Consider the following 26,909-nt stretch of genomic DNA (forward strand, 5'->3'; position numbering starts at 1 on the left):
ATGTTTTCTATGTTTTTATGTTTCTATGTTTTCTATGTTTCTATGTTTCTATGTTTCTATGTTTCTATGTTTTCTATGTTTTTATGTTTCTATGTTTTCTATGTTTCTATGTTTCTATGTTTCTATGTTTTCTGTGTTTCTATGTTTCTATGTTTTATATGTTTTTATGTTTCTATGTTTTCTTAGTTTCTATGTTTTCTTTGTTTCTATGTTTTCTATGTTTCTATGAGTGCTTGTTTATGCATATATATCCACAAAGGCAAAGGAACATACTTTTTTACATGCTTAAAATTAATTTAATTGATTTTTTTTAAATATATATCACACATAATGAACATTTCAGACACAGATTAAAATTAAATAGGCATTAAGATAATTTCAAGATTTGGCGTCAACTAGTGTGCAAGCTTCAGTTCTTACTCAACGTAACCATACTGATATTTAGATATAAGTCGCTCAGATAACTTACATTCTCATTTTAAGGTGCTTAGGTTTAATTTCAGTATTTCACAATGGTTTTGTGCAATTTATATTATCCCTGAATCTTGCTCACTGCTAAGAATTTGTTACAAGTCCGCCTTGTATATCTATCAATTCTCTCTTTAGAGAGACTGCTTTTGTTAGTTTGAATTGACACTCTCTTCCTTAGTAGTGTAGTTAGTATCTTCGCTACTTATTTTGTCCCCCGTCTCATATTCCTTGCAGTGGGTATCAACACAGGCACAGCTAATGACGTTTATGAAGGAATATTTGTTGGTTACACCATTGGGACAGCTTAAGTCGATGGTCACATTTTCCGTTTTAGTTTCCTGGCAGCACGTACATTGGCGCAGCATGGCTTGTGCAGTTTCCGAATATCTGTAGAGAAGATGGGGTAAGTGATTGCATGAAGCCAAATGTAAAGAACGTGTGTGTTTCTTCACAAATAAAGACTTGTGGACTTCTGACAAGTTAATAGCGAATGTTAAGCTAAAATATCTAAAAATAAAAATTCAAAACAAAAACCCAGAATTTTATCAGCCTGTCTATTCTGGTCTAACTCTTTTAATAAACTTGTCAATTCTCTACAATTCCTCGTTTAATAGGTTTACCTCTAACAGTGCTTAAATAACTAAAACAGGAGACAAACAGCACGTCTATTCCACCTTAGTATGAGTTGGCTATTAAATTACATTTGTTATTCCATGCTATTTTTATTTTATTTCCTGCTAGCCAATTCTTTTTTTTTGGTTGATTTAGCATGTTGTAACTTTATAGTAATGATGTGTTCATATCACAGTTATACAGACTTTTACAATACAATATCACTGACAAGGCAAATAAAGCTCCCACTGAATTGAGAGAATGTTGGGGATGTGGTAATTCACTTACTTGGAGGAGCTGTCACAGCTGCCTGAGCAGTAGGACATTGTCACTGGGGAAAGGGACGTGCAGCCATTTTGAAGGATAATGCTTTTTGTTTTTGTCTTCTGACACTTTGTGGGTTTTTGGACACCTTTGAAGAAATGAGAGAACATTTAAGACTGATTACTTGGAGTGGGGAAACTAGAGGAAGTTAACAGAGTGTTCAGGAGGACGGAAAACTCAGCAGAGGCCAATGCCATAGAGTTGTGGAAAGCTGGAGTAATTTAGGAGGTTTTCAGCAGACGTAGGGACTATTGCAAGGGGAATTTATGACAATATAGATACGACAGCACTAAACAGAAAAAACTGCCTGGATTGGGTGCATATATTATTATTTTATTATTATATATATTATTCAGTGGAAATGCTGTGACAAACTTACAGAGGCTGCATGGGGAAATAATTCCCACATACCTATTAACACATTTTAACTGGTATTGGAACAAAAAGCTCAACACCCTTGATCTTCTAATGTATTAAAAGTATGGGAACAAAATTGATGTTTAATAATGCTTACAGGTCTGACAGCATCCAGTGTCGTCCATTTGAATTGTTCCCTGAAAAAAAGTAACAGAAATAACTTTAAAAACTTTGAGCAATTTGCACAGTTTGACTTACTTTTCTTGACTTTTGACATTTATTTAGCAAATATGGATCAGCGTATAATAACTATCTGTGCATTGGTGATACAAGTAATCGTTGATATTCTTCACCAAAATAAAATGTCAACAATGCACCTTACACAGTGCACCAATGTACCATAACTAATTACATATGCAAGAGGTACTGGGAATAAGCACATGGAACTGTGAACAATGACCTCACCTACAGCCTAGTGAGCCACCAACACAGAATGGTTATTAAGGACTGTTAAGGACATTCTAATTATTCCCTTGCCTCACACAAAATCTACCTTTGAACATCTAACAACTCTTTGGGTAGATACTCACATTGAGACAGTTATCCAGGTCGATTTGGGGGCAGGACATTTTGGATGCCATAGGGAACAACTTGTCATTTTTCTTCACACACTCGTAATGTGTGCAGTTATCACCAGGAGGTGACCAGATCTCTCCAGGCTGAGAAGAAAATAAAACGTCATTATAGCGGCATTTGGTCATTAGTTGACATTTGGATCTCATTGACTGTAAATATGGGCCACTATACGCAAAGACTTAATTATCTAGTACACTGAATATATCACTAACTATACTGCTCATCTTAATTGTTATTTATCCATAGCGGACATACGAGTATCTGCCCACCTTGGTTTAGTTATTATTTCCCATGCTGAATATACAATCCACTAACTCTTTTATATCAAGTCGTCAACAAGGCTACTGTGGCGAAAGTAACCTCGCCACTGGTTTTTGGAGGGGCCTGTTTGCCAGCCTCCTGCCCTGCGACTATGGCCCTGGGATGTATTGCCCTTTTAGAACTGTATTTGGGCACCATGGATTTTTGTATGCTGTTCCTGGCCCTTTAAATACGTGGGAGCAGTGTTACAACTTTTAAACTGGCACTTCGAATGCAGTCGAAGTGCCGAAGTCGTGAAAGCCATTTTAACCTATTCGAACGCGATCAGCGGTGTGTGCAGCCAAATCTATGGAACAGTTTGCGGCTACCCAATTGCACAAACACCGCTGACCCGTACCTTCTTCGACACTGCGGCTGGAGACTAAGTCCTGTTCGAAGATTCAAACGCTTGTTTGAATGGGACTTAGTCATTTTCTCGGTGCAAAATAGACCGACCGCACAGCCCAAATCCATGGAACTGTTTTGGGCATGCGGTCGGTCATAAAGGACTTATACCTATCTCCCGAATGGCCGAACGGATTTTCGCGAATTTTGAATATGTTGTTCCACAAGTTGTGTTTTTCATAAAAATGTAAGTTGAGAAAGTTATAAATATGTATAAAAAGTATAAGTTTTTACCTTGAAGATAATTGAGTAGATACAGTAAGAAACTCAATTATCTCCCAAGCAGAGGGGAGGGAATCTGTGGGATGTAATCTATATCTGATTGGTCGATGCCTAATTGCCTGTGGGCGTCTCCCTTGCAGGGGAGCACTGCATAAAAGGAGGATACCTGTCATTAAACATCAGATCTTCTTGACCCTCAATACGTAGCCTTGTCTCGTTATTGGAGGGAACTGCTATATCACACTGAGGATTGCTATGCTCTGCATACTCCCTTGAGCTTGAATCACTTAGCTCTTTTAAGAGCTTGTTCCTGATACGCTCTCCTTGGAGGAGAGGTCTTCCCCACACAGTCCTGGATGCTGGAGGTTCATACAGGGTGGAAGGAAGAGGTCTTTCCCACACGGTCCTGGAGGACAGAAGCTGATCCAGGGTGGAAGGAAGACGGCGAGACTCCAGTCAAGCTACGGTGGTTGCGGAGTCTGCGGTGGTTGTGGTGTCCAGTGCAGTGCTTGTGGTCCTTGGCACAAGCTAGGAAGCGTCCATCAATGGAGGGTACTCGGTCGGAGTACATGGAGCTCCGTTACAGCTACCATGCATCATTCACACAAAGAAACACTTTGGACGTTTGCTTAATTAATTAATGGTTTGGTTATTCACTCACTTCTTCAGTTAGTAGATAGCCCTCTTTAAAATTTACATCTAGTTTACTCAGTGTCATGCTACTATACACCTCCATACTCTCCCTGGTAATTCCATGTTATCTAATTAGCTAGTTTGATTATCTATTCACTCAGCCTGAGAGGTTCATTTGTGCGTCTTCCCCCGATTCTTTACATTGCTCTTTATTTATGCTCTCCTTTTCACCACTCACCCCACCACTGCTAGGTATCTCTATTTAGTACTGCACTACCTTTTTGCTCACTCTTCATTTTTTCATATCTTGCTTTTTAGATCATTCACATCCACACATTTTCTAACACTTTTCCTTTATTTATACTCCTCCAACTCAATTCCTCTATATTGACTTCTTTCTAACCACGCCTTCCTCTTTTATAGTTTATATTTTTTTTATCTATTTCTCTTTCTTTCCTCTTTACTTTTAACATTTCTTTATAGAAATGGTGTGCAATGCACTTACCGCCAGCAGGTAAGTAGAGTTATCTGGAAGGTCCATGACACAGTGGGTCTGTACACACTCTCCGCAGCATTTTCCTGGCATGTCTTGATACACATAACCCTGGAAGAAAGAACCCATTAGACCTTTTACAGTTAATGATTCTTCCATCGACCATGAAGATCATTATAGTAGCCACGCAGTGGGGTCCATATCATCTGTGGCTCATTTAGACCATTACCTCTGCGCAATTTATTTGACACACACGTGGCATGCAGGAGATGGAAAGATTGTTCATGGTGATTTCACAGTTACACTGCTCGCACGGATTAGTTGAAGGAACAATAGCACCGGGCTAAGAAGAAAGGCAAAATATACATGAATTCACAAGTAGAAAATGGGAACCGTTGTATAAAATGATAGGCTATAGATTACTAAGTACGTAGTAATATCGACTGAAAAAAGACAGGTTCATTATTTTCAGTTTTTTACATATTAATACTGCTGCTTGTGATCCAAAAGAAGGAAAAAACAAACAAACCCAAACCTTCTAGACTCCAAAATGGCAGTTAGATTTCTCATTGGATTGAAGTAAACCCATTTAATTTATATCTATCTTTGCATGCAACAGAAGACACAACAACATATTAGATGTGTTACCTGGTACTCGGTTCTGTTATACACACATACAAGTTTGGGCTCTGTGAAGATAGAAACACATCAGAGGTTAACCTAGAACTTGGGTAAGACTTTCTATTAAGTACATAGCAAGCATCCTCCCCAACATGTAATGAAACGATAAAACATATCATTATTACAATACATACCACATGTGTAGGCAGGGCAGCAGGCTCCTTCGTTGTAATGTGACACAGCTTCAGTGCCAGGTGCACAAACAGGCTTCTCACTTATACACAGGCTGAGGTTACACCCTGTAGACAGGTAAGTGTTAATTATCAGCTGTAGCTTAGTTACTAACCAGCCCTGGCAGACCACCACCAACTCTCTCAGGCATTTATCATGTAAACCACAACATTAGGCCAGCAATAAATGTGTCAAGCACTTACTGCATTCTGTCACCATGCAGCAGGGGTTGGCAAGGTCGGGCACCGATACTGGCATAGATCCTTCCTCTGTGCAGACATTAGGAGTAGGTGAAGAACATAGTTTTGGTGTACACTGCACACTCATTGTCTGGTTATCACATTGACATGTTTGACAGTTACTTTCCCATTCTTCTCCCAGCTAGAATGGAAACAAAGCAAAGATTTAACGTTACTATGTGGACAAATACATTTTGTAGAGTTCCTGTTTCATCTTCATATAGAGCACATTACATTACCTCTTTAGGCATTCCATCAGGGCCAGTGCAACCTAAAAAAAAAAAAGCACTAGTCATTCGACAGACTTTGTGGTTACCAAGAACCTATTCTAACCCATGTTCAAGGATAGTTATTTTTAATAATAGTTTATTTATCACACGGCTATTGTCTGGTAAAAGTATTTTGAATCCCCCTTAAATAGGTACATGACTATAAAATACTTAGTCAAAGGCAACATACCACAAGAGGTGACACATATGCTCGACATTGTGTTGAATTTGGTGGTACCCTCAGGACAATAGCATCCTTCCACAATATCATGTTTGTTGTTCTGTGTGAACATTTCGTTGTATCTACAATGACAGTCATATTAGACATGAAGTGATATAAAAAAAATGTCCATTAAATACAAAACAGAATTCAGTGAATTCACTTACTTGGAGTTACAGGTAGGTTCTGTTGGATCAGCACATGGTTTATAAACTGTGCCTTCAGGGCAATTCTTGGCTGTTTTAAGAGGGAAATGAGAAACGTTTGATATAATCAAATGAAATAAAGTATGCAGATAAACTTAGAGTGTTCCTTATTTTCATTTTGCTATACGCAATATAAAGGTTAGTGCAGTGTACGAGAGTATGTCTATCAGCGATCAACTATTGTGCACATTACAAGAAAAATGTTGGTGTTTTATAAAGTAAACTAATAATAATAATCTAAAAAAGGATGTTTGTCAATGAAAGACTGGTGGCCTTGCATTGAGTAGTTTTATAGACTGTCTGTCTGTCTGATCTCCTTAACATATTCGTAATAAACCATAGTATTATAATGGTGAACTTACGGCATATGCCATTAGTACTGTTCCTCCAATCTATACAGATGCCTTCTGTAGCACATATTCTGGCATAACTCTGTAAACTGGAGCAGAGAATTCCACTCTCGGTTTTGTGACATCCATCATGGATACAGGACTGGAAGAATGGATCGGGGGGCACAGCTGAGTGGCAAGGCTTGAAGACGCTAGTGGGAAAAAAAACAAGACTTTAGCGAAAAAGCAAAACTGCTCAAATTTATTTTATTCCAAAAATAACAGAATTGTTTAATAAACTGAGAATTGTTGAGAACTAGTAAATTAGAAGTGAATTGTAAATGTAGGTCCAAATTGGCTATTTTAGCCTTACATTTTATATTCACCTTGAATTCCTGACAATACTGTAATGAATAACACTAAATACATTCTTACATTTTAATATTTCATCTTTAATAAAAGCAGGAAAATTAAGATTTACTCTCAGAGCTGCCTCACAACATGTAACAGCACCCCTCACATTATTTGTCTGGTAGCAATTAAGAGAGATCAGAGCTACAGACCCTTTAGAACCTCTTCTATTGTTTATCTTATGAGTCAGAAACCTTATTAGCATTTCTGCAAACCTGAAGTATATATAGTAATCAGCTAGTGCTATAAAAAGGATGTAGTACGTCTGGAGCGTGAGTAGTCAAAATGTCCCTTGTTTTACAATCTTGGTTCCAAATTTGTTACTTTTTAGATGGTTCTAACTCAGAATGATGCAATACATTACAAAATAGTTAGTACCTGCTAAGGATGAGAGAGCAGAGCTCTGGAATTTCGCAGGGCCCATTGCCACTTGTCATGGAATTGGGTACAGTATTGGTAGATGGTAAAGTGGACAGTTCTGTAAGTGGAATGGCTGATGATGCGATTGTTGGAGGTAGGGTAGATAACAATGTAGAGAAATATGTGGATGCCTTGATGGAAAATGGGAATGTGGTTTGGATGATAGTGGAAGGGGAAATGGTGGAAGTTGCACTACATGTAGATGAATCCTGGTCTGTTGCACCCCATTCTCCTGCCATTTGTGCACAAGATGGAGCTATTTGTCCATTGGGCAGTATGCAATCATCAATACGGTTATTGGAACACTTGCCTTTAGAAAGAAAAGAGAACATTAGTATAATATGAAGTACACAACTTGTTCTCTGTTAATTTAATAATCAGACATAGATAAACTACAATGTTTAAATATATTAGGTTCTCACCACAATGGCCTTCCGTATTTCCTGAAAACTTGTTGAATGGCAACCTAATAGTGAAACTAATGACATTAAATGAGATGTAGGCGGACAACTCTGGTATCTCCACAATCACAAATATACCAGAGTAAGAGATAATAATGCCATTTCTGTTTATTGCTGGGTACACCCTCTCCTCGTTGAAGTATATCTGAAATTATGCAAAAGTAGCATGTTAATATATAATAATGTCTTGGAGTCTTAATGGTCTGTGCAATAGGTTGTGACCCAAATCAGTACATTGTGTATAAATGTACAGTGTAGCTATATTTGAATAAAAGAATCAACTAATATTCTAACATGTGACTTCAATGACTCTTTCACAATTACACAGCTTACACGGGTTTATCTAAGGAACATTGGTATCATGATAAGAAGACGGGCAAAATATACATGAATTCACAAGTAGAAGATATATAAAATTATCATTTCTAAGTTATCATCCTTTGACTGTAAAAATCTAAATTGTAGTGAAAGGCTCACTTGATTTTCTTATTTAGTTCCTTTTTAAACATTAAGTGATGATTATTAATGATCGCAGGGCTTGCCTGATCTTGTTAGTTTACACCTTGTTTGATATGCCATCCTGTTTTCAGACGTAGACATTTGAAGTACTCCTTTTAAAAAGCTGTTGTCTCTTGTTTATTTACATTGCAAACTGTTTATTAATAGCATTGAAAAGAATTGCTACCTCGCTCTCCGGTCTGTAGTTGACCTCTCGGGACTCCAGCACGACAGTATCATTATTGTACATGATCCGAAGTGACTTCACACAGTTTGGATCATTGGGGTCACAATTGAAGTTATCAATATAAATTCGGAAATGGTCAAATAGTGGTGTGATTTGCTGAACAAGGACATAGGTACATTGTCCAGAGAAATCATAGTAAGTACCATCAAAAGTGATATAATGCGAGTTTCCCCAACCACCACAAACACCTGGGAATGGAAAACAACGAAAATTAACAGTTTGTCTGAGCTCCATGGAAGCATGGAGGGTATTTATGTGATTTAATAAGAATTACATTTTTGTTCAATTAGTTACATATTAGCTACAGACCTGGATTTACAAAATAAGCACTGTTAGTAGAATTAAAATTAATAGTGAAATTCAATTATTTACTGAAAGTTAAATTAACATTTTCGAGTTTTTGTTTATGTCCAATTACCGTGCTTACCTCAAAGGCACTCGATTTATCAAAGAAAGCCTAACTGGACCGTTACAAAGAGCTTACATTTGATTCTCAGAATACTAACTTACAGTCTAACATACATTTATGCATCTTTTCTGTATATTCTCTATAAAATCTCTACATTTTTTAATGCATTTATTAGGACTCACATTCACATTGATTTTGATAGCAGCAGCCACTCTCGTCATATATTTTCCTTGGTTGGAAGCGATTGGCACAGACAATGTTTTGAACTGATGGGCATTGCATCGTTTGTATTGCTATGTTGTTCTGACCAACACAAGTTGCATTGGAACATTTGTTTATAGCCCAGGTTTCATTCATCTGTGAAAAAGAGGGTATTTTAACATTTTCTCTCCTCTCACGGCTTAAGCTAGAATAAAATGCCCTTACAGTATATAGTCTACCTCTGTAAATCAGAGTATTAATGAATTCAATTAAGCTAAGTTCTGGCAGTGATGGTTCTGGCATTCCATCACAATTTTACTAAAGCCAATAGACCATTTGAAAACCTTAAATATTTTTAGAATATTGCCATTCCTTCTATGGAATCCACTGGAGAACCAGTTGAATACCACTCTAGACATTTTTGTTCTTAGTCTCTATAAAAAAGAAGCCCTATTGCCTTTTCTGATAATTTGCTAATATATTTAGAGTTTGATGTCAATACCTTTCTAGGTGGCATCAGTGCACTGCACTCGTATGTTGGGGTGCTGGACGAGAAAGGAGCTGTAACAGAATGCTTTGTCTGGGATGTTGCGGTGGTTGTAACGCTCGGCTCTTGGGAAGTGGTGGTCGCTGTTCTGGTAGTGACAGTTTTTTCAGTGCTGCTTGTGGTGGTTTTTTGTGTAAAACGGTCACATTCTTCACTATATCTCTCCACTTGACAGGTCTCATTGCATCGAGCAAAGAAACACCAGCCTGCATTATCAGTTGTGTTATATAACACTTTGCCTGTAGGATAAAAATGACAGCTATATATTAAACACAGTAGTATAATATTTAAATGAAAATCTATACAACATAAATAAGTTACGTATTAAATGTCAGAGTTGGGCAAAGGATAAATCAGCAGATGTTGTAGACTGACATGATGCCTTTAGAATGTTAAAGTATCATGGAAGTAGAATTTCCTGAAAATCCATTACCGTGCACATTTAATAACATTCTTTATTATAAACCAATTGTTACAATGCATTCTATTCCATCATGAAGAAAAGTTGCTTTTTGGTCTGGTTGGTGCTGTAAACTGTGTCAAACTCCGAGGGAATGATGTACTAAACAAGACAATAAGAATAGATTCACACACACTAAAAAAGGTGCAATATATAAATATACCACCTATTACAAGTATAAATACTGTAGTTTCATCTGAGAAACAAATGAGATATACATAGTGCTTTCCATAAAATAAAGTATAAATAGTTTAAAATATATGTGGAATAAACTCACAAAGATGGAGCCACATAGGCTCTATGTACATCGCCCTTGGGTGCCTGTCGAGGCTCTCGATATGTTTCTATGAAGAACTCAGTGTCCACAATGTTAGAAAAACAACAGTATTTATACTTGTAATAGGTGGTATATTGATGAATTGCACCTTTTTTAGTGTGTGTGAATCTATTCTTATTTTCTTACTTTGTCTTTAGGTGTTAAGGGATTACACCTTTTTTCACACCCAAGCTAATTGTTATATTTATAATGGAAGCGCCTACACAACCTTTTGAATATATTTGTTTGTTTGTAATAATGTACTAAACGTTAGGTGGATTGGCGGATCACATCCAGAATTTAATACAAACTAGTTAGGTTAAAGAAATATCTCAAACCCGGTTCACTGTTTAATGAATATGTATGCATGTTCGATCATTAACAAGGTTAATACCTACTCACTGTTGCATTCATTATTATACTATACAAATTATCCCCTGAGTGGAATCTGCTTTCTTAATGTTGAGCAGCATTTGAAAATATCCATAGCTCCAAAACCTCTGTCTATTCACTGTTGTACTTACCAGGAGGAACCAGAATGCCATTAAAGTTGCACATACAATTGGCTGTTGTAAATGTTTGTTGAACTGTGGATTTTGCTGAGGCTGGCTTATGAGTTGTGATGTCTTCATGCGTTGTAATTGATGTGTGGGCAATTGTACTTGGTCTAGATGTTATGTAAGGAGATGTCACTTTACCAGATTCACTTGAAGAGCTTCTAGTAGAGGTTACTTCACCAGATACAGTTGAAACCTTAGTGGTTTTTAAGGAAAATGGTTTCTGGGTTGTAGATTTTTCTTCACCATGCTTTGTAGTTGATATCTGCTTAGATGTACTTGGTTTAGATGTTCTGTAAGCAGATGTCACTTCTTCAGATTCATTTCTGGTTGAAGTTACATCTCCGGAGGCTGTGGAAAACCTTGTAGTTTTTTGGGAAATTGGTTTCTGAGAAGTAGTTTCTTCTTCTTCTTCTGGTGTTGTGGTTAATTTTGTGAAAGCTGTACTTTGTCTAGAAGTTTTGTAAGCAGATGTCACTTCACCAGATGCAGTTGAAGATTTCCTTGTGGAAGTTAATTCACCAGTGGATGTTGAATACTTTGTTGTTTTTTGGGTAATTGGCTTCTGAGAAGTAGTTTCTTCCTCTGGTGTTGTGGTTGATTTTTGGAAAGCTGTGCTCAGTCTAGAAGTTTTGTAAGCAGATGTCACTTCACCAGATGCAGTTGATGATTTTCTTGTAGAACTTACTTCACCAGCGGTTGTTGAAAACTTTGTTGTTTTTTGGGTAATTGGTTTCTGAGTAGTAGTTTTTTGTTCTTCTTCTGGTGTTGTGGTTGATTTTTGGAAAGCTGTGCTCAGTCTAGAAGTTTTGTAAGCAGATGTCACTTCACCAGATGCAGTTGATGATTTTCTTGTAGAACTTACTTCGCCAGTGGATGTTGAAAACGTTGTTGTTTTTTGGGTAATTGCCTTCTGAGAAGTAGTTTCTTCTTCTTCTTCTGGTGTTGTGGTTGATTTTTGGAAAGCTGTGCTCTGACTAGAAGTTTTGTATGCAGATGTCACTTCACCAGATGCAGTTGAAGATTTCCTTGTGGAAGTTAATTCACCAGTGGATGTTGAAAACTTTGTTGTTTTTTGGGTAATTGGCTTCTGAGAAGTAGTTTCTTCTTCTTCTTCTGGTGTTGTGGTTGATTTTTGGAAAGCTGTGCTCAGTCTAGAAGTTTTGTAAGCAGATGTCACTTCACCAGATGCAGTTGAAGATTTCCTTGTGGAAGTTAATTCACCAGTGGATGTTGAATACTTTGTTGTTTTTGGTGTAATTGGTTTCTGAGAAGTAGTTTCTTCTTCTTCTTCTGGTGTTGTGGTTGATTTTTGGAAAGCTGTGCTCAGTCTAGACGTTTTGTAAGCAGATGTCACTTCACCAGATGCAGTTGATGATTTTCTTGTAGAACTTACTTCACCAGCGGTTGTTGAAAACTTTGTTGTTTTTTGGGTAATTGGTTTCTGAGTAGTAGTTTTATGTTCTTCTTCTGGTGTTGTGGTTGATTTTTGGGAAGCTGTGCTCAGTCTAGAAGTTTTGTAAGCAGATGTCACTTCACCAGATGCAGTTGATGATTTTCTTGTAGAACTTACTTCACCAGTGGATGTTGAAAACTTTGTTGTTTTTTGGGTAATTGGCTTCTGAGAAGTAGTTTTCTCTTCTTCTTCTGGTGTTGTGGTTGATTTTTGGAAAGCTGTGCTCAGTCTAGAAGTTTTGTAAGCAGATGTCACTTCACCAGATGCAGTTGATGATTTTCTTGTAGAACTTACTTCACCAGCGGTTGTTGAAAACTTTGTTGTTTTTTGGGTAATTGGTTTCTGAGTAGTAGTTTTTTGTTCTTCTTCTGGTGTTGTGGTTGATTTTTGGAAAGCTGTGCTCAGTCTAGAAGTTTTGTAAGCAGATGTCACTTCACCAGATGCAGTTGATGATTTTCTTGTAGAACTTACTTCACCAGTGGATGTTGAAAACTTTGTTGTTTTTTGGGTAATTGGCTTCTGAGAAGTAGTTTTCTCTTCTTCTTCTGGTGTTGTGGTTGATTTTTGGAAAGCTGTGCTCAGTCTAGAAGTTTTGTAAGCAGATGTCACTTCACCAGATGCAGTTGAAGATTTCCTTGTGGAAGTTAATTCACCAGTGGATGTTGAAAACTTTGTTGTTTTTTGGGTAATTGGCTTCTGAGAAGTAGTTTCTTTTTCTTCTTCTGGTGTTGTGGTTGATTTTTGGAAAGCTGTGCTCAGTCTAGAAGTTTTGTAAGCAGATGTCTCTTCACCAGATGCAGTTGATGATTTTCTTGTAGAACTTACTTCAGCAGCAGATGTTGAAAACTTTGTTGTTTTTTGGGTAATTGGTTTCTGAGAAGTAGTTTCTTCCTCTGGTGTTGTGGTTGATTTTTGGAAAGCTGTGCTCTGTCTAGAAGTTTTGTAAGCAGATGTCACTTCACCAGATGCAGTTGATGATATTCTTGTAGAACTTACTTCACCAGCGGTTGTTGAAAACTTTGTTGTTTTTTGGGTAATTGGTTTCTGACTAGTAGTTTTTTGTTCTTCTTCTGGTGTTGTGGTTGATTTTTGGAAAGCTGTGCTCAGTCTAGAAGTTTTGTATGCAGATGTCACTTCACCAGATGCAGTTGAAGATTTCCTTGTGGAAGTTAATTCACCAGTGGATGTTGAAAACTTTGTTGTTTTTTGGGTAATTGGCTTTTGAGAAGTCGTTTCTTCTTCTTTTTCTGGAGTTGTGGTTGATTTTTGGAAAGCTGTGCTCTGTCTAGAAGTTTTGTAAGCAGATGTCACTTCACCAGATGCAGTTGAAGATTTCCTTGTGGAAGTTAATTCACCAGTGGATGTTGAAAACTTTGTTGTTTTTTGGGTAATTGGCTTCTGAGAAGTAGTTTCTTCTTCTTCTTTTGGTGTTGTGGTGGATTTTTGGAAAGCTGTGCTCAGTCTAGAAGTTTTGTAAGCGGATGTCACTTCACCAGATGCAGTTGATGATTTTCTTGTAGAACTTACTTCACCAGCAGATGTTGAAAACGTTGTTGTTTTTTGGGTAATTGGTTTCTGAGAAGTAGTTTCTTCCTCTGGTGTTGTGGTTGATTTTTGGTAAGCTGTGCTCTGTCTGGAAGTTTTGTAAGCGGATGTCACTTCACCAGATGCAGTTGATGATTTTCTTGTAGAACTTACTTCACCAGCGGTTGTTGAAAGCTTTGTTGTTTTTTGTGTAATTGGTTTCTGAGAAGTAGTTTCTTTTTCTTCTTCTGGTGTTGTGGTTGATTTTTGGAAAGCTGTGCTCTGTCTAGAAGTTTTGTATGCAGATGTAACTTCACCAGATGCAGTTGATGATTTTCTTGTAGAACTTACTTCACCAGCGGTTGTTGAAAACATTGTGGTTTTTTGGGTAATTGGTTTCTGAGTAGTAGTTTTTTGTTCTTCTTCTGGTGTTGTGGTTGATTTTTGGAAAGCTGTGCTCAGTCTAGAAGTTTTGTAAGCGGATGTCACTTCACCAGATGCAGTTGATGATTTTCTTGTAGAACTTACTTCACCAGCAGATGTTGAAAACTTTGTTGTTTTTTGGGTAATTGGTTTCTGAGAAGTAGTTTCTTCCTCTGGTGTTGTGGTTGATTTTTGGAAAGCTGTGCTCAGTCTAGAAGTTTTGTAAGCGGATGTCACTGCACCAGATGCAGTTGATGATTTTCTTGTAGAACTTACTTCACCAGCGGTTGTTGAAAACTTTGTTGTTTTTTGGGAAATTGGTTTCTGAGAAGTAGTTTCTTCTTCTTCTGGTGTTGTGGTTGATTTTTGGAACACTGTGCTCAGTCTAGAAGTTTTGTAAGCAGATGTCACTTCACCAGATGCAGTTGAGGATTTTCTTGTAGAACTTACTTCACCCGCGGATGTTGAAAACGTTGTTGTTTTTTGGGTAATTGGTTTCTGAGAAGTAGTTTCTTTTTCTTCTTCTGGTGTTGTGGTTGATTTTTGGAAAGCTGTGCTTTGTCTAGAAGTTTTGTATGCAGATGTTACTTCACCAGATGCAGTTGATGATTTTCTTGTAGAACTTACTTCACCAGCGGATGTTGTAAACTGTGTTGTTTTTTGAGTAACTGGTTTCTCAGAAGTAGTTGCTTCTTCCTCAGGCTTTGTTGTTGAAGTTTGGAAAGCTGTGCTCTGTCTGGAAGTTTTGTAAGAAGATGTCACTTCACCAGACACAGTTGAAGATTTTCTTGTGGAAGTTTCTTCACCAGCGGATGTTGAAAACTTTGTCGTTTTTTGAGTAACTGGTTTCTCAGAAGTAGTTTCTTCTTCCTCTGGCTTTGTTGTTGATTTTTGGAAAGCTGTGCTCAGTGTCGATGTTTTGTAAGCAGATGTAACTTCACCAGATGCAGTTGAAGATTTTCTTGTGGAAGTTAATTCACCAGCAGATGTTGAAAACGTTGTTGTTTTTTGAGTAACTGGTTTCTGAGAAGTAGTTTCTTCTTCTTCTGGTGTTGTGGTTGATTTTTGGAAAGCTGTGCTCTGTCTAGAAGTTTTGTAAGCAGATGTCTCAGCACCAGATGCAGTTAAAGATTTTCTTGTGGAAGTTACTTCAGCAGCAGATGTTGAAAACGTTGTTGTTTTTTGTGTAATTGGTTTCTGAGTAGTAGTTTCTTCTTCTTCTTCTGGTGTTGTGGTTGATTTTTGGAAAGCTGTACTTTGTCTAGAAGTTTTGTACACAGATGTCAATTCACCAGATGCAGTTGAAGATTTTCTTGTAGAAGTTATTTCACCAGCGGATGTTGTAAACTGTGTTGTTTTTTGAGTAACTGGTTTCTCAGAAGTAGTTGCTTCTTCCTCAGGCTTTGTTGTTGATTTTTGGAAAGCTGTGCTCTGTCTGGAAGTTTTGTTAGAAGATGTCACTTCACCAGACGCAGTTGAAGATTTTCTTGTGGAAGTTTCTTCACCAGCAGATGTTGAAACCGTTGTTGTTTTTGGGGTAATTGGTTTCTGAGAAGTAGTTTCTTCTTCCTCTTCTGGTGTTGTGGTTGATTTTTGGAAAGCTGTGCTCTGTCTGGAAGTTTTGTCAGAAGATGTCACTTCACCAGACGCAGTTGAAGATTTTCTTGTGGAAGTTTCTTCACCAGCGGATGTTGAAATCTTTGTCGTTTTTTGAGTAACTGGTTTCTCAGAAGTAGTTTCTTCTTCCTCAGGCTTTGTTGTTGATTTTTGGAAAGCTGTGCTCAGTGTCGATGTTTTGTAAGCAGATGTAACTTCACCAGATGCAGTTGAAGATTTTCTTGTGGAAGTTACCTCACCAGCAGATGTTGAAAACGTTGTTGTTTTGGGGGTAATTGGTTTCTGAGAAGTAGTTTCTTCTTCCTCTTCTGGTGTTGTGGTTGATTTTTGGAAAGCTGTGCTCTGTCTAGAAGTTTTGTATGCAGATGTCACTTCACCAGATGCAGTTGAAGATTTTCTTGTAGAACTTTCTTCACCAGCGGATGTTGAAAACCTTGTTGTTTTTTGAGTAACTGGTTTCTGAGAAGTAGTTTCTTCTTCTTCTGGTGTTGTGGTTGATTTTTGGAAAGCTGTGCTCTGTCTAGAAGTTTTGTAAGCAGATGTCTCTGCACCAGATGCAGTTGAAGATTTTCTTGTGGAAGTTACTTCACCAGCAGATGTTGAAAACGTTGTTGTTTTTTGGGTAATTGGTTTCTGAGTAGTAGTTTCTTCTTCTTCTTCTGGTGTTTTGGTTGATTTTTGGAAAGCTGTACTTTGTCTAGAAGTTTTGTAAGCAGATGTCACTTCACCAGATGCGGTTGAAGATTTTCTTGTAGAAGTTATTTCACCAGCGGATGTTGTAAACTGTGTTGTTTTTTGAGTAACTGGTTTCTCAGAAGTAGTTGCTTCTTCCTCAGGCTTTGTTGTTGATTTTTGGAAAGCTGTGCTCTGTCTGGAAGTTTTGTCAGAAGATGTCACTTCACCAGACGCAGTTGAAGATTTTCTTGTGGAAGTTTCTTCACCAGCGGATGTTGAAATCTTTGTCGTTTTTTGAGTAACTGGTTTCTCAGAAGTAGTTTCTTCTTCCTCAGGCTTTGTTGTTGATTTTTGGAAAGCTGTGCTCAGTGTCGATGTTTTGTAAGCAGATGTAACTTCACCAGATGCAGTTGAAGATTTTCTTGTGGAAGTTACCTCACCAGCAGATATTGAAAACGTTGTTGTTTTGGGGGTAATTGGTTTCTGAGAAGTAGTTTCTTCTTCCTCTTCTGGTGTTGTGGTTGATTTTTGGAAAGCTGTGCTCTGTCTAGAAGTTTTGTATGCAGATGTCACTTCACCAGATGCAGTTGAAGATTTTCTTGTGGAACTTTCTTCACCAGCGGATGTTGAAAACCTTGTTGTTTTTTGAGTAACTGGTTTCTGAGAAGTAGTTTCTTCTTCTTCTGGTGTTGTGGTTGATTTTTGGAAAGCTGTGCTCTGTCTAGATGTTTTGTAAGCAGATGTCACTTCACCAGATGCAGTTGAAGATTTTCTTGTAGAACTTTCTTCACCAGCGGATGTTGAAAACCTTGTTGTTTTTTGAGTAACTGGTTTCTCAGAAGTAGTTTCTTCCTCTTCTGGTGTTGTGGTTGATTTTTGGAAAGCTGTACTTTGTCTAGAAGTTTTGTAAGCAGATGTCACTTCACCAGATGCAGTTGAAGATTTTCTTGTAGAAGTTATTTCACCAGCTGATGTTGTAAACTGTGTTGTTTTTTGAGTAACTGGTTTCTCAGAAGTAGTTGCTTCTTCCTCAGGCTTTGTTGTTGATTTTTGGAAAGCTGTGCTCTGTCTGGAAGTTTTGTAAGTAGATGTCACTTCACCAGATGCAGTTGAAGATTTTCTTGTGGAAGTTTCTTCACCAGCGGATGTTGAAAACGTTGTCGTTTTTTGAGTAACTGGTTTCTCAGAAGTAGTATGTTCTTCCTCAGGCTTTGTTGTTGATTTTTGGAAGGTTGTGCTCAGTGTCGATGTTTTGTAAGCAGATGTCACTTCACCAGATGCAGTTGAAGATTTTCTTGTAGAAGTTATTTCACCAGCGGATGTTGTAAACTCTGTTGTTTTTTGAGTAACTGGTTTCTCAGAAGTAGTTGCTTCTTCCTCAGGCATTGTTGTTGATTTTTGGAAAGCTGTGCTCTGTCTGGAAGTTTTGTCAGAAGATGTCACTTCACCAGACGCAGTTGAAGATTTTCTTGTGGAAGTTTCTTCACCAGCGGATGTTGAAATCTTTGTCGTTTTTTGAGTAACTGGTTTCTCAGAAGTAGTTTCTTCTTCCTCAGGCTTTGTTGTTGATTTTTGGAAAGCTGTGCTCTGTGTCGATGTTTTGTAAGCAGATGTAACTTCACCAGATGCAGTTGAAGATTTTCTTGTGGAAGTTACCTCACCAGCAGATGTTGAAAACGTTGTTGTTTTTTGGGTAATTGGTTTCTGAGAAGTAGTTTCTTCTTCCTCTTCTGGTGTTGTGGTTGATTTTTGGAAAGCTGTGCTCTGTCTAGATGTTTTGTAAGCAGATGTCACTTCACCAGATGCAGTTGAAGATTTTCTTGTGGAAGTTACTTCACCAGCAGATGTTGAAAACGTTGTTGTTTTTTGGGTAATTGATTTCTGAGTTGTAGTTTCTTCTACTTCTTCTGGTGTTGTGGTTGATTTTTGGAAAGCTGTACTTTGTCTAGAAGTTTTGTAAGCAGATGTCACTTCACCAGATGCAGTTGAAGATTTTCTTGTAGAAGTTATTTCACCAGCGGATGTTGAAAACGTTGTTGTTTTTTGAGTAACTGGTTTCTGAGAAGTAGTTTCTTCTTCTTCTGGTGTTGTGGTTGATTTTTGGAAAGCTGTGCTCTGTCTAGAAGTTTTGTAAGCAGATGTCTCTGCACCAGATGCAGTTGAAGATTTTCTTGTGGAAGTTACTTCACCAGCAGATGTTGAAAACGTTGTTGTTTTTTGGGTAATTGGTTTCTGAGTAGTAGTTTCTTCTTCTTCTTCTGGTGTTGTGGTTGATTTTTGGAAAGCTGTACTTTGTCTAGAAGTTTTGTAAGCAGATGTAGCTTCACCAGATGCAGTTGAAGATTTTCTTGTGGAAGTTTCTTCACCAGCGGATGTTGTAAACTTTGTTGTTTTTTGAGTAACTGGTTTCTCAGCAGTAGTTTCTTCTTCCTCAGGCTTTGTTGTTGATTTTTGGAAAGCTGTGCTCAGTGTCGATGTTTTGTAAGCAGATGTAACTTCACCAGATGCAGTTGAAGATTTTCTTGTGGAAGTTACTTCACCAGCAGATGTTGAAAACATTGTTGTTTTTTGGGTAATTGGTTTCTGAGAAGTAGTTTCTTTTTCTTTTTCTGGTGTTGTGGTTGACTTTTGGAAAGCTGTACTTTGTCTAGAAGTTTTGTAAGCAGATGTAACTTCACCAGATGCAGTTGAAGATTTTCTTGTAGAAGTTATTTCACCAGTGGATGTTGTAAACTGTGTTGTTTTTTGAGTAATTGGTTTCTGAGTAGTAGTTTCTTCTTCTTCTTCTGGTGTTGTGGTTGATTTTTGGAAAGCTGTGCTCTGTCTAGAGGTTTTGTAAGCAGATGTAACTTCACCAGATGCAGTTGAAGATTTTCTTGTAGAAGTTAATTCACCAGCGGATGTTGTAAACTGTGTTGTTTTTTGAGTAATTGGTTTCTGAGTAGTAGTTTCTTCTTCTTCTTCTGGCGTTGTGGTTGATTTTTGGAAAGCTGTGCTCTGTCTAGAAGTTTTGTAAGCAGATGTCACTTCACCAGATGCAGTTGAAGATTTCCTTGTGGAAGTTAATTCACCAGTGGGTGTTGAAAACTTTGTTGTTTTTTGCGTAATTGGTTTCTGAGTAGTAGTTTCTTCTTCTTCTTCTGTTGTTGTGGTTGATTTTTGGAAAGCTGTACTTTGTCTAGAAGTTTTGTAAGCAGATGTAGCTTCACCAGATGCAGTTGAAGATTTTCTTGTGGAAGTTTCTTCACCAGCGGATGTTGTAAACTTTGTTGTTTTTTGAGTAACTGGTTTCTCAGAAGTAGTTTCTTCTTCTTTTTCTGGTGTTGTGGTTGACTTTTGGAAAGCTGTACTTTGTCTAGAAGTTTTGTAAGCAGATGTAACTTCACCAGATGCAGTTGAAGATTTTCTTGTAGAAGTTATTTCACCAGTGGATGTTGTAAACTGTGTTGTTTTTTGAGTAATTGGTTTCTGAGTAGTAGTTTCTTCTTCTTCTTCTGGTGTTGTGGTTGATTTTTGGAAAGCTGTGCTCTGTCTAGAGGTTTTGTAAGCAGATGTAACTTCACCATGTGCAGTTGAAGATTTTCTTGTAGAAGTTATTTCACCTGCGGATGTTGTAAACTTTGTTGTTTTTTGAGTGACTGGTTTCTGAGAAGTAGTTTCTTCTTCCTCAGGCTTTGTTGTTGATTTTTGGAAAGCTGTGCTCATTGTCGATGTTTTGTAAGCAGATGTCACTTCACCAGATGCAGTTGAAGATTTTCTTGTGGAAGTTACTTCACCAGCAGATGTTGAAAACTTTGTTGTTTTTTGGGTAATTGGTTTCTGAGAAGTAGTTTCTTCTTCCTTTGTTGTGGTTGGCTTTTGGAAAGCTGTGCTCTGTGTCGAGGTTTTGTAAGCAGATGTCACTTCACCAGATGCAGTTGAAGATTTTCTTGTGGAAGTTAATTCACCAGCGGATGTTGAAAACTTTGTTGTCTTTTGGGTAATTGGTTTCTGAGAAGTAGTTTCTTCTTCTTCAGGCTTTGTTGTTGATTGTTTGAAAGCTGTGCTCAGTCCAGAAGCACTTGCATGTGTACCTGTATATTCATTTGCTGCTGTTTCAACCATTGTTGTTTTTTGTGATAATGGTGTATGGAACTGCACATTTTCTGGTGTTGTGGCTGAAGCACTTGATGCAGTTGTCTTTACAGAAATAGGCTGAAAGGTAGTCTCTTCTTCTTTAAGTGTTTCACTTGTTAACTTATGAATGCCTGTAGTAAATATTGAGACTACTTCCTTTGTGGATGTAACCTCACTTGCACTTGTGTTGGTTGGATATCTAGGTGTTGAAGACAATAGTGTTGTAGATGCACACCCAGAACAGCAGAGAACTCTAATTTCATAGTTGTAGCAAAATGGGAATGAGCCAGTCTGTTCCTCATTCATACAAACAAGTCCATTGCTGACATTGCAATGTACAGTCTGCTGTGATTCATCTAAAGTAATATCTGGAAAATTAACAATTCTACACTGGATATCCGATGGCTCATCACATAGATTATACCCAGCATTTCTGATATTTTCATATGTTTCATAGTCTCCATACGTTTCATCATCTGGAAAACTTTCATCATACCACTGTGACCATTGACATATAGGTTCACATGTAATCCTGGAAACTCCAGGAGTTGAAGATGTTTCCATGGTGTTAAATTTTGTTGCTGTAATTTCACTTGTGTGATCTCCTTTAGGAGATGATGCTGTACTACTCTTTCTCTCTGTTATATTTTCAGATGTGATCATGTTTTCTGTAGTTCTTGTCAATTGAGATGTTTTTGCAAGAACTGTGGTTGTCTCCATAAATGTTGTTGCATGGGCAGAAATGGTAGATGATTCACAGTCCTTCATGGAGCAACAGAGAAAATTTACTTGGTAGTTATAGCAAAGGGGGAAGTTACTACTTTGATCTTTGTTATGACAGATAAGACCATAGGAGACATTGCAGGTAACAACTTGTCCAAGATCTCTAAAGTCTATATCTGGGAACCTTTCAGCTCTACATGCAATATTATCTGGCATTTTGCAAAGATCATTATTAACAGCTGCAATATTTTCAAGTGTCTCAAAATCTCCATCAGATGTCTCACTAGTTGGGTAGTAATTATCATACCAACCAGTCCATGTGCATGTCTGTTTGCATGGTGTTTTATGAGAAATGGTATTTGGCACAGCAGTGGATGAGTGTTGTGAGACATTTGTGCTTTCTGTTTTTGAGTTTTCATTTGTTGTCCATGATTTTGTATTACTTATGGTGGAAGTTGACTCTAGGGTTTGTTGAGAAACTGTGCTGGAAACATATTTTGGTGACACAGTTGAACTTATTATAGTATTTGGAGGTGTAGATGTCACTGACAAAAATGGTGTAGAGGTCAAGGGAGCAGAAGTGGGTGTGTTTGTCGACTCTTCACAGGGCACGTAGCTACAGCATAAGATACGAATTTCATAATTAAAGCAGAGCTGAGAGAATTGCTCATTGTTAAAACACAAAAGTCCACTGGATATATTGCAGTGAATGACCTGACCTAAGTCCTCAACTAATATATTGGGGAACTTCGTTGCTCGACACTCCACCTGGGCTGGAACCTTACAAACAGAGTGCCCATTCTCTCTGATCTTGTCAAATGTTTCATTATCACCATTCGTTAGACCAAATGTTGGACAGCTGACATCATACCACATTGACCATTTGCAGACCTCTTCTAGGCAGGATACTGAGGTTGGTGACATTGGCTCTGTAGGAATGAATTAAATGTAAAAAAAAAATACTTAAGAGGACATGAAGAGGACATGGAGTTTATGACAATTTTAGGGAAACTAAACATTACTTTGGGTAAGTATACATCTCTCTCCCACAGTCTGATTTTTAAACATACCCAGTCCAGCATAGAACTCAGAGCTCCATCAGCTGTTCCATGGCCATTTGAAACAGGTAGCCTTCTGGAAGACTCGGTTCCCTCCCCCACCCACCCCATGCTTAATTCCACATTTATAGATAGTCTCCCACACAACTTTCAATCTCCTGAAATTGACAGGTGCAAACACTGATCAGCACACCCTTCCAATCTCTTAACTCTATAGAACACATACCCTCTATCCCTACAAATAGATATATCACACACCAATACTATATACTTTTTGTTTAATTTTTGTTTTTCACAATTTCTGTTTCAGTTTCATTTTCAACTACACACCTCATACCACTAACATGAATCCAAATATAACCATACTGATATTCTTAATAACCCTTTTTTCAATTCAATTTTGTTCACACCACTACCAGCATAAGCACACACCTCAAACTCGAACACAAATTATCATACACCATGGCATGCTTTGTTCCTGTAACTTATCTGCTGGGTGCTGGTGGAGAGTTCTAAAAAATAGCCCTCCTACCCCCCACCTCACAAAATTATAAAGTATCCCATTCACTATATGCCCAAACAAAAATGATGTCCAAATTCATATTCCTTATGTTACTTGCCCTTGCAAATGATGTGGAGTCTAACCCTGGTCCCCCAGCTAATTCTAGTCCTAATCTCCCCACTAAAAAAAGGCCTCGCTTTTGTGCACTGCAACATCCGTAGTTTACTCCCTAAACTGGATGCACTGCAAGCCTGGTGTTCCCATTACAAACCAAAAATCATTGTGCTCTTAGAATCTTGGTTAACGACTAAAATACCAGACACCGCCATTGCAATACCGGGGTATTCATGTTTTAGAAATGACAGAGCAAAGAGAGGAGGAGGCATTGTTATTTATGTTGACAATTCCATAAAGTTTACCCCTTTACAAAACCTTAGTCCTCCTGCCACCTTTGATTTCCGGCACAATTGAGATCCTGTGCAGTAATTCAATCATTGTTGCAGAAATCTACCGCCCACCTAGCTCCCCTGTGCATTCCCTTTCTGACATAGTCCATCTCCCTAGTGAAACCATAGCTCATAACCCTAAAAGTGAACTGTTGGTCTTTGGAGATTTTAATATTGATTGGCTGAATCCTAAAAATAATAGTTCTTGCACGCTGTTTAAGACTTTGCAGCTAACTCAATTAATCTCCTCCCCAACTCGCATAAACATTAAAAGCCTTAACCATACCCTGCTAGATTGGATTCTTTCCACTTCTCCTGATAGAATCCAGGAGGCCGGTGTTCTCCCAAACACTTTCAGTGATAACTGTTTAGTGTACTGTGTGCGCAAAATAAAGGCTATTAAATCCTCTCCCAAGGTTAAAATAACTAGGTCCTTCAAAAAATTTAATCTTGAATCCTTTCTAATGGACATCAAGAACCTCCCATGGCACAGATTAAACATTATCCCAGATCTAGACTGTGCTGTTGAATTCTTTCAGTCTGAACTCCTACAAATTTGGAATCTGCATGCCCCGCTGCGTAAGGTGAGGGTAAAAGGAGCACATATGAACTGGATCACTGCTGACCTCATCCAAATGTACCAGTTTCGGGATTCTTTGTGGTCAAAGTTTAAGCGTACCGGCTCTATGAATGATCACTGTGCGTATAGACAATGGCGAAATATATGCACAAAACCAACAAAATTGGCCAAGGCCCAATATTTCTATGAAAATCTGAACAATAACATCTCAAACCCTAGAAACTTTTGGAAAGTCATAAATAAACTACAAACTCCCCCAATCCACTCCCAACCCTCCACTGTCAAAGTGGATAACCAAACCCTGCAACTACCCTTAGATGTAGCAAATGCCTTTAACAATTATTTTGTCAGATGCTCTACTGCCCTGATTGCCAAGCTAATAAATGGCACGCATCCTGACACTACAAATGTGGATCAGGTCTCACTAAATTTGCAAAGTCCCAATATAGACAAGTTCATTTTTAGACCTGTACCTGTTAGTGTAATTGAAAAACATCTTAATAATTTAAAAATGAAAAACCAGTCCGGACCTGACCAAATCCCAGCAATGCTGTTGAAGCTCAGTGCGCCGGCAATTGCTAAACCCGTCGCAACTCTAATTAACGAATCCTTGGTGTCTGGATACATACCCAAACTTTGGAAGACTGCGAGAGTAGTGCCTATCCATACAAGTGGTGACACTACTTTGGTTTCTAACTATCGCCCTATATGATTGCTCCCACTATTGTCAAAAATCTTAGAAAAATGTGTCCATACGCAACTATGTGAGTATTACCAACAATCAAACTATCTGACCCCTGATCAATCGGGCTTTCGCCAGAATCACTCCAATACAACTGCCCTCTTAAAAGTTTGCAATGACATCCAAACTGGCATGGAACAAGGAAACCTAACTGGAGCTATTTTCCTTGATTTTGCTAAGGCCTTTGACACAGTAGACCACGACATTCTACTGCACAAACTCAAAAACTCAGTTATTGGTGATCATTTGCTAAACTGGTTTCGATCGTATGTATCGGATCGCTCGCAATATGTGTCCATTTCTGACAGCGACTCCCTCCCTCTCCCAGTCACGTGTGGTTTTCCCCAAGGTTCTATTCTCGGCCCCCTACTATTTTCATTATTTATAAATGATCTGCCTAATGTCTGCAAATCCTCAAATGTACACATGTACGCAGATGACACGGTAATCTATGCGAGCAATTCCAATCTACCGCAGCTTGAGGCTGTGCTCCAAGACCAGTTTACAGAGGTAGAAAAGTGGATTGCAAAAAACAAACTGTTCCTGAACACTGACAAAACTGTCACAATGATCTTTGGAACAGTACCTAAATTACACAAATTACACAATTCCCAACTATCCATCAAAACAATTTCAAATGGCACACTGACCGCAGTCCACTCTTTCAAATACTTGGGTATGATGTTAGACCCCAATCTATCTTTTGGCCTGCACATAGAAAAGCTTGCATCTAAACTTTATCCAAAACTAGGTGCCCTGTACAGAAACAAATCCCGCCTAAGCCCTTCAGTAAAGGAAAAGATTGTACAGCAAATGCTGATGCCAATCATTGATTATGGGAATGTAGTATATGCATCTGCATCGCAATCACACATTAATAAATGTAACACATTGTATAACTCGTTCTGCCAATTTGTGCTACATTGTAATCACAGAACCCACCATTGTGACATGCTAAAAGAACTAAACTGGCTGTCGCTGGAATCCAGACGCACCCTTCATCTTTCCAGCCTTGTGTTTAAGAGCATTTCTGGGAAGCTCCCACCCTACCTGAACGCAATGCTTTCCCCGGCTGTTCCCACTTCCTATAACCTCCGATCCAGTACCAACACTTTACTTAGTCTACCTCAATATAAAAAGAAAGCAGCCCGATCCTCCTTCTCCTACAGATCACCGCATTTGTGGAACGACCTCCCGCACAAATTAAAATCTTCCCTAAGCTTAAAGTCTTTTAAGAGATCCCTCTCTACATACCTCAAAACATAATGCACCTGTCATGGTTGATTATATATTTCCTACCTGTTAAAATTTGTATATATTGTATATTAATATTGTTTTTGTATTTTATTGTACACTAACTGTAACAATGCAATGATTTGTGGACCCAAGACATACTTGAAAACGAGAGAAATCTCAATGTATCTTTCCTGGTAAAATATTTTATAAATAAATAAAGATTGGTAAGATTTTGTGACAAACATTTAATAGGAAATACTGTCTAAAAGAATTTAGATAAGTAGTGATGTGTTATAAATGTCTAAACATTCATATTATTGGAAAAAAAAAGTTATTTTATATTTAGGATATAAAGTTATATGTGTTCTTCCTTATGTAAAAAATACAGAAAAATTCAAAGCTACCTGAGGTGGACAGATTTACAGCAGGTGGTGTAGTTGTGTCAAACTTGAAAGTTGTGGTGGGTGTTGTGGTAGTTGTTTCACATGGGTACACATTTCTGTCTATGGTTCCATTAGTTGAACATCTGGCTGTTATGCACCCTCCAATTCCATCAGTGGTATTATAGATGATCTCTCCATACTCATATTTCATGTTTCCATAATAGCAATAGCATGCTGTAAATATCAGTATAATGTTAGTTTACAAAAAGGAAGATGTTTGTGCAATATTAAATATTGAAGGAAAAATATTCTGAGCGATTATTCATTACAAAT

The 26,909-nt window shown here is 37.9% G+C and overlaps 1 protein-coding gene across 1 annotated transcript in view; it reads right to left on the bottom strand.

Annotated features, from left to right (window-relative positions):
- Positions 1–472: 472 nt before the first annotated feature.
- LOC134578577 (mucin-5AC-like) overlaps positions 473–26,909 on the bottom strand; it is a 49,058-nt gene continuing 22,621 nt past the window's right edge. The window contains exons 28-48 of the mRNA XM_063437546.1: positions 26,598–26,810; positions 22,228–22,558; positions 11,063–22,143; positions 9,718–10,001; positions 9,197–9,371; positions 8,546–8,793; positions 7,822–8,005; positions 7,358–7,709; positions 6,602–6,780; positions 6,201–6,270; positions 6,004–6,116; positions 5,784–5,815; positions 5,509–5,686; positions 5,269–5,373; positions 5,102–5,142; positions 4,683–4,796; positions 4,466–4,564; positions 2,355–2,483; positions 1,922–1,961; positions 1,372–1,495; positions 473–858 (exon numbers count right to left, since the gene is read on the bottom strand). Of these exons, the coding sequence (XP_063293616.1) occupies positions 621–858; positions 1,372–1,495; positions 1,922–1,961; positions 2,355–2,483; positions 4,466–4,564; positions 4,683–4,796; positions 5,102–5,142; positions 5,269–5,373; positions 5,509–5,686; positions 5,784–5,815; positions 6,004–6,116; positions 6,201–6,270; positions 6,602–6,780; positions 7,358–7,709; positions 7,822–8,005; positions 8,546–8,793; positions 9,197–9,371; positions 9,718–10,001; positions 11,063–22,143; positions 22,228–22,558; positions 26,598–26,810 (14,330 nt within the window). The 3' untranslated portion in view covers positions 473–620. The remainder of the gene's footprint in view (positions 859–1,371; positions 1,496–1,921; positions 1,962–2,354; positions 2,484–4,465; positions 4,565–4,682; positions 4,797–5,101; positions 5,143–5,268; positions 5,374–5,508; positions 5,687–5,783; positions 5,816–6,003; positions 6,117–6,200; positions 6,271–6,601; positions 6,781–7,357; positions 7,710–7,821; positions 8,006–8,545; positions 8,794–9,196; positions 9,372–9,717; positions 10,002–11,062; positions 22,144–22,227; positions 22,559–26,597; positions 26,811–26,909) is intronic.

Source organism: Pelobates fuscus, chromosome 12, assembly GCF_036172605.1.
Source record: "Pelobates fuscus isolate aPelFus1 chromosome 12, aPelFus1.pri, whole genome shotgun sequence".
Classification (NCBI taxonomy): domain Eukaryota; kingdom Metazoa; phylum Chordata; class Amphibia; order Anura; family Pelobatidae; genus Pelobates; species Pelobates fuscus.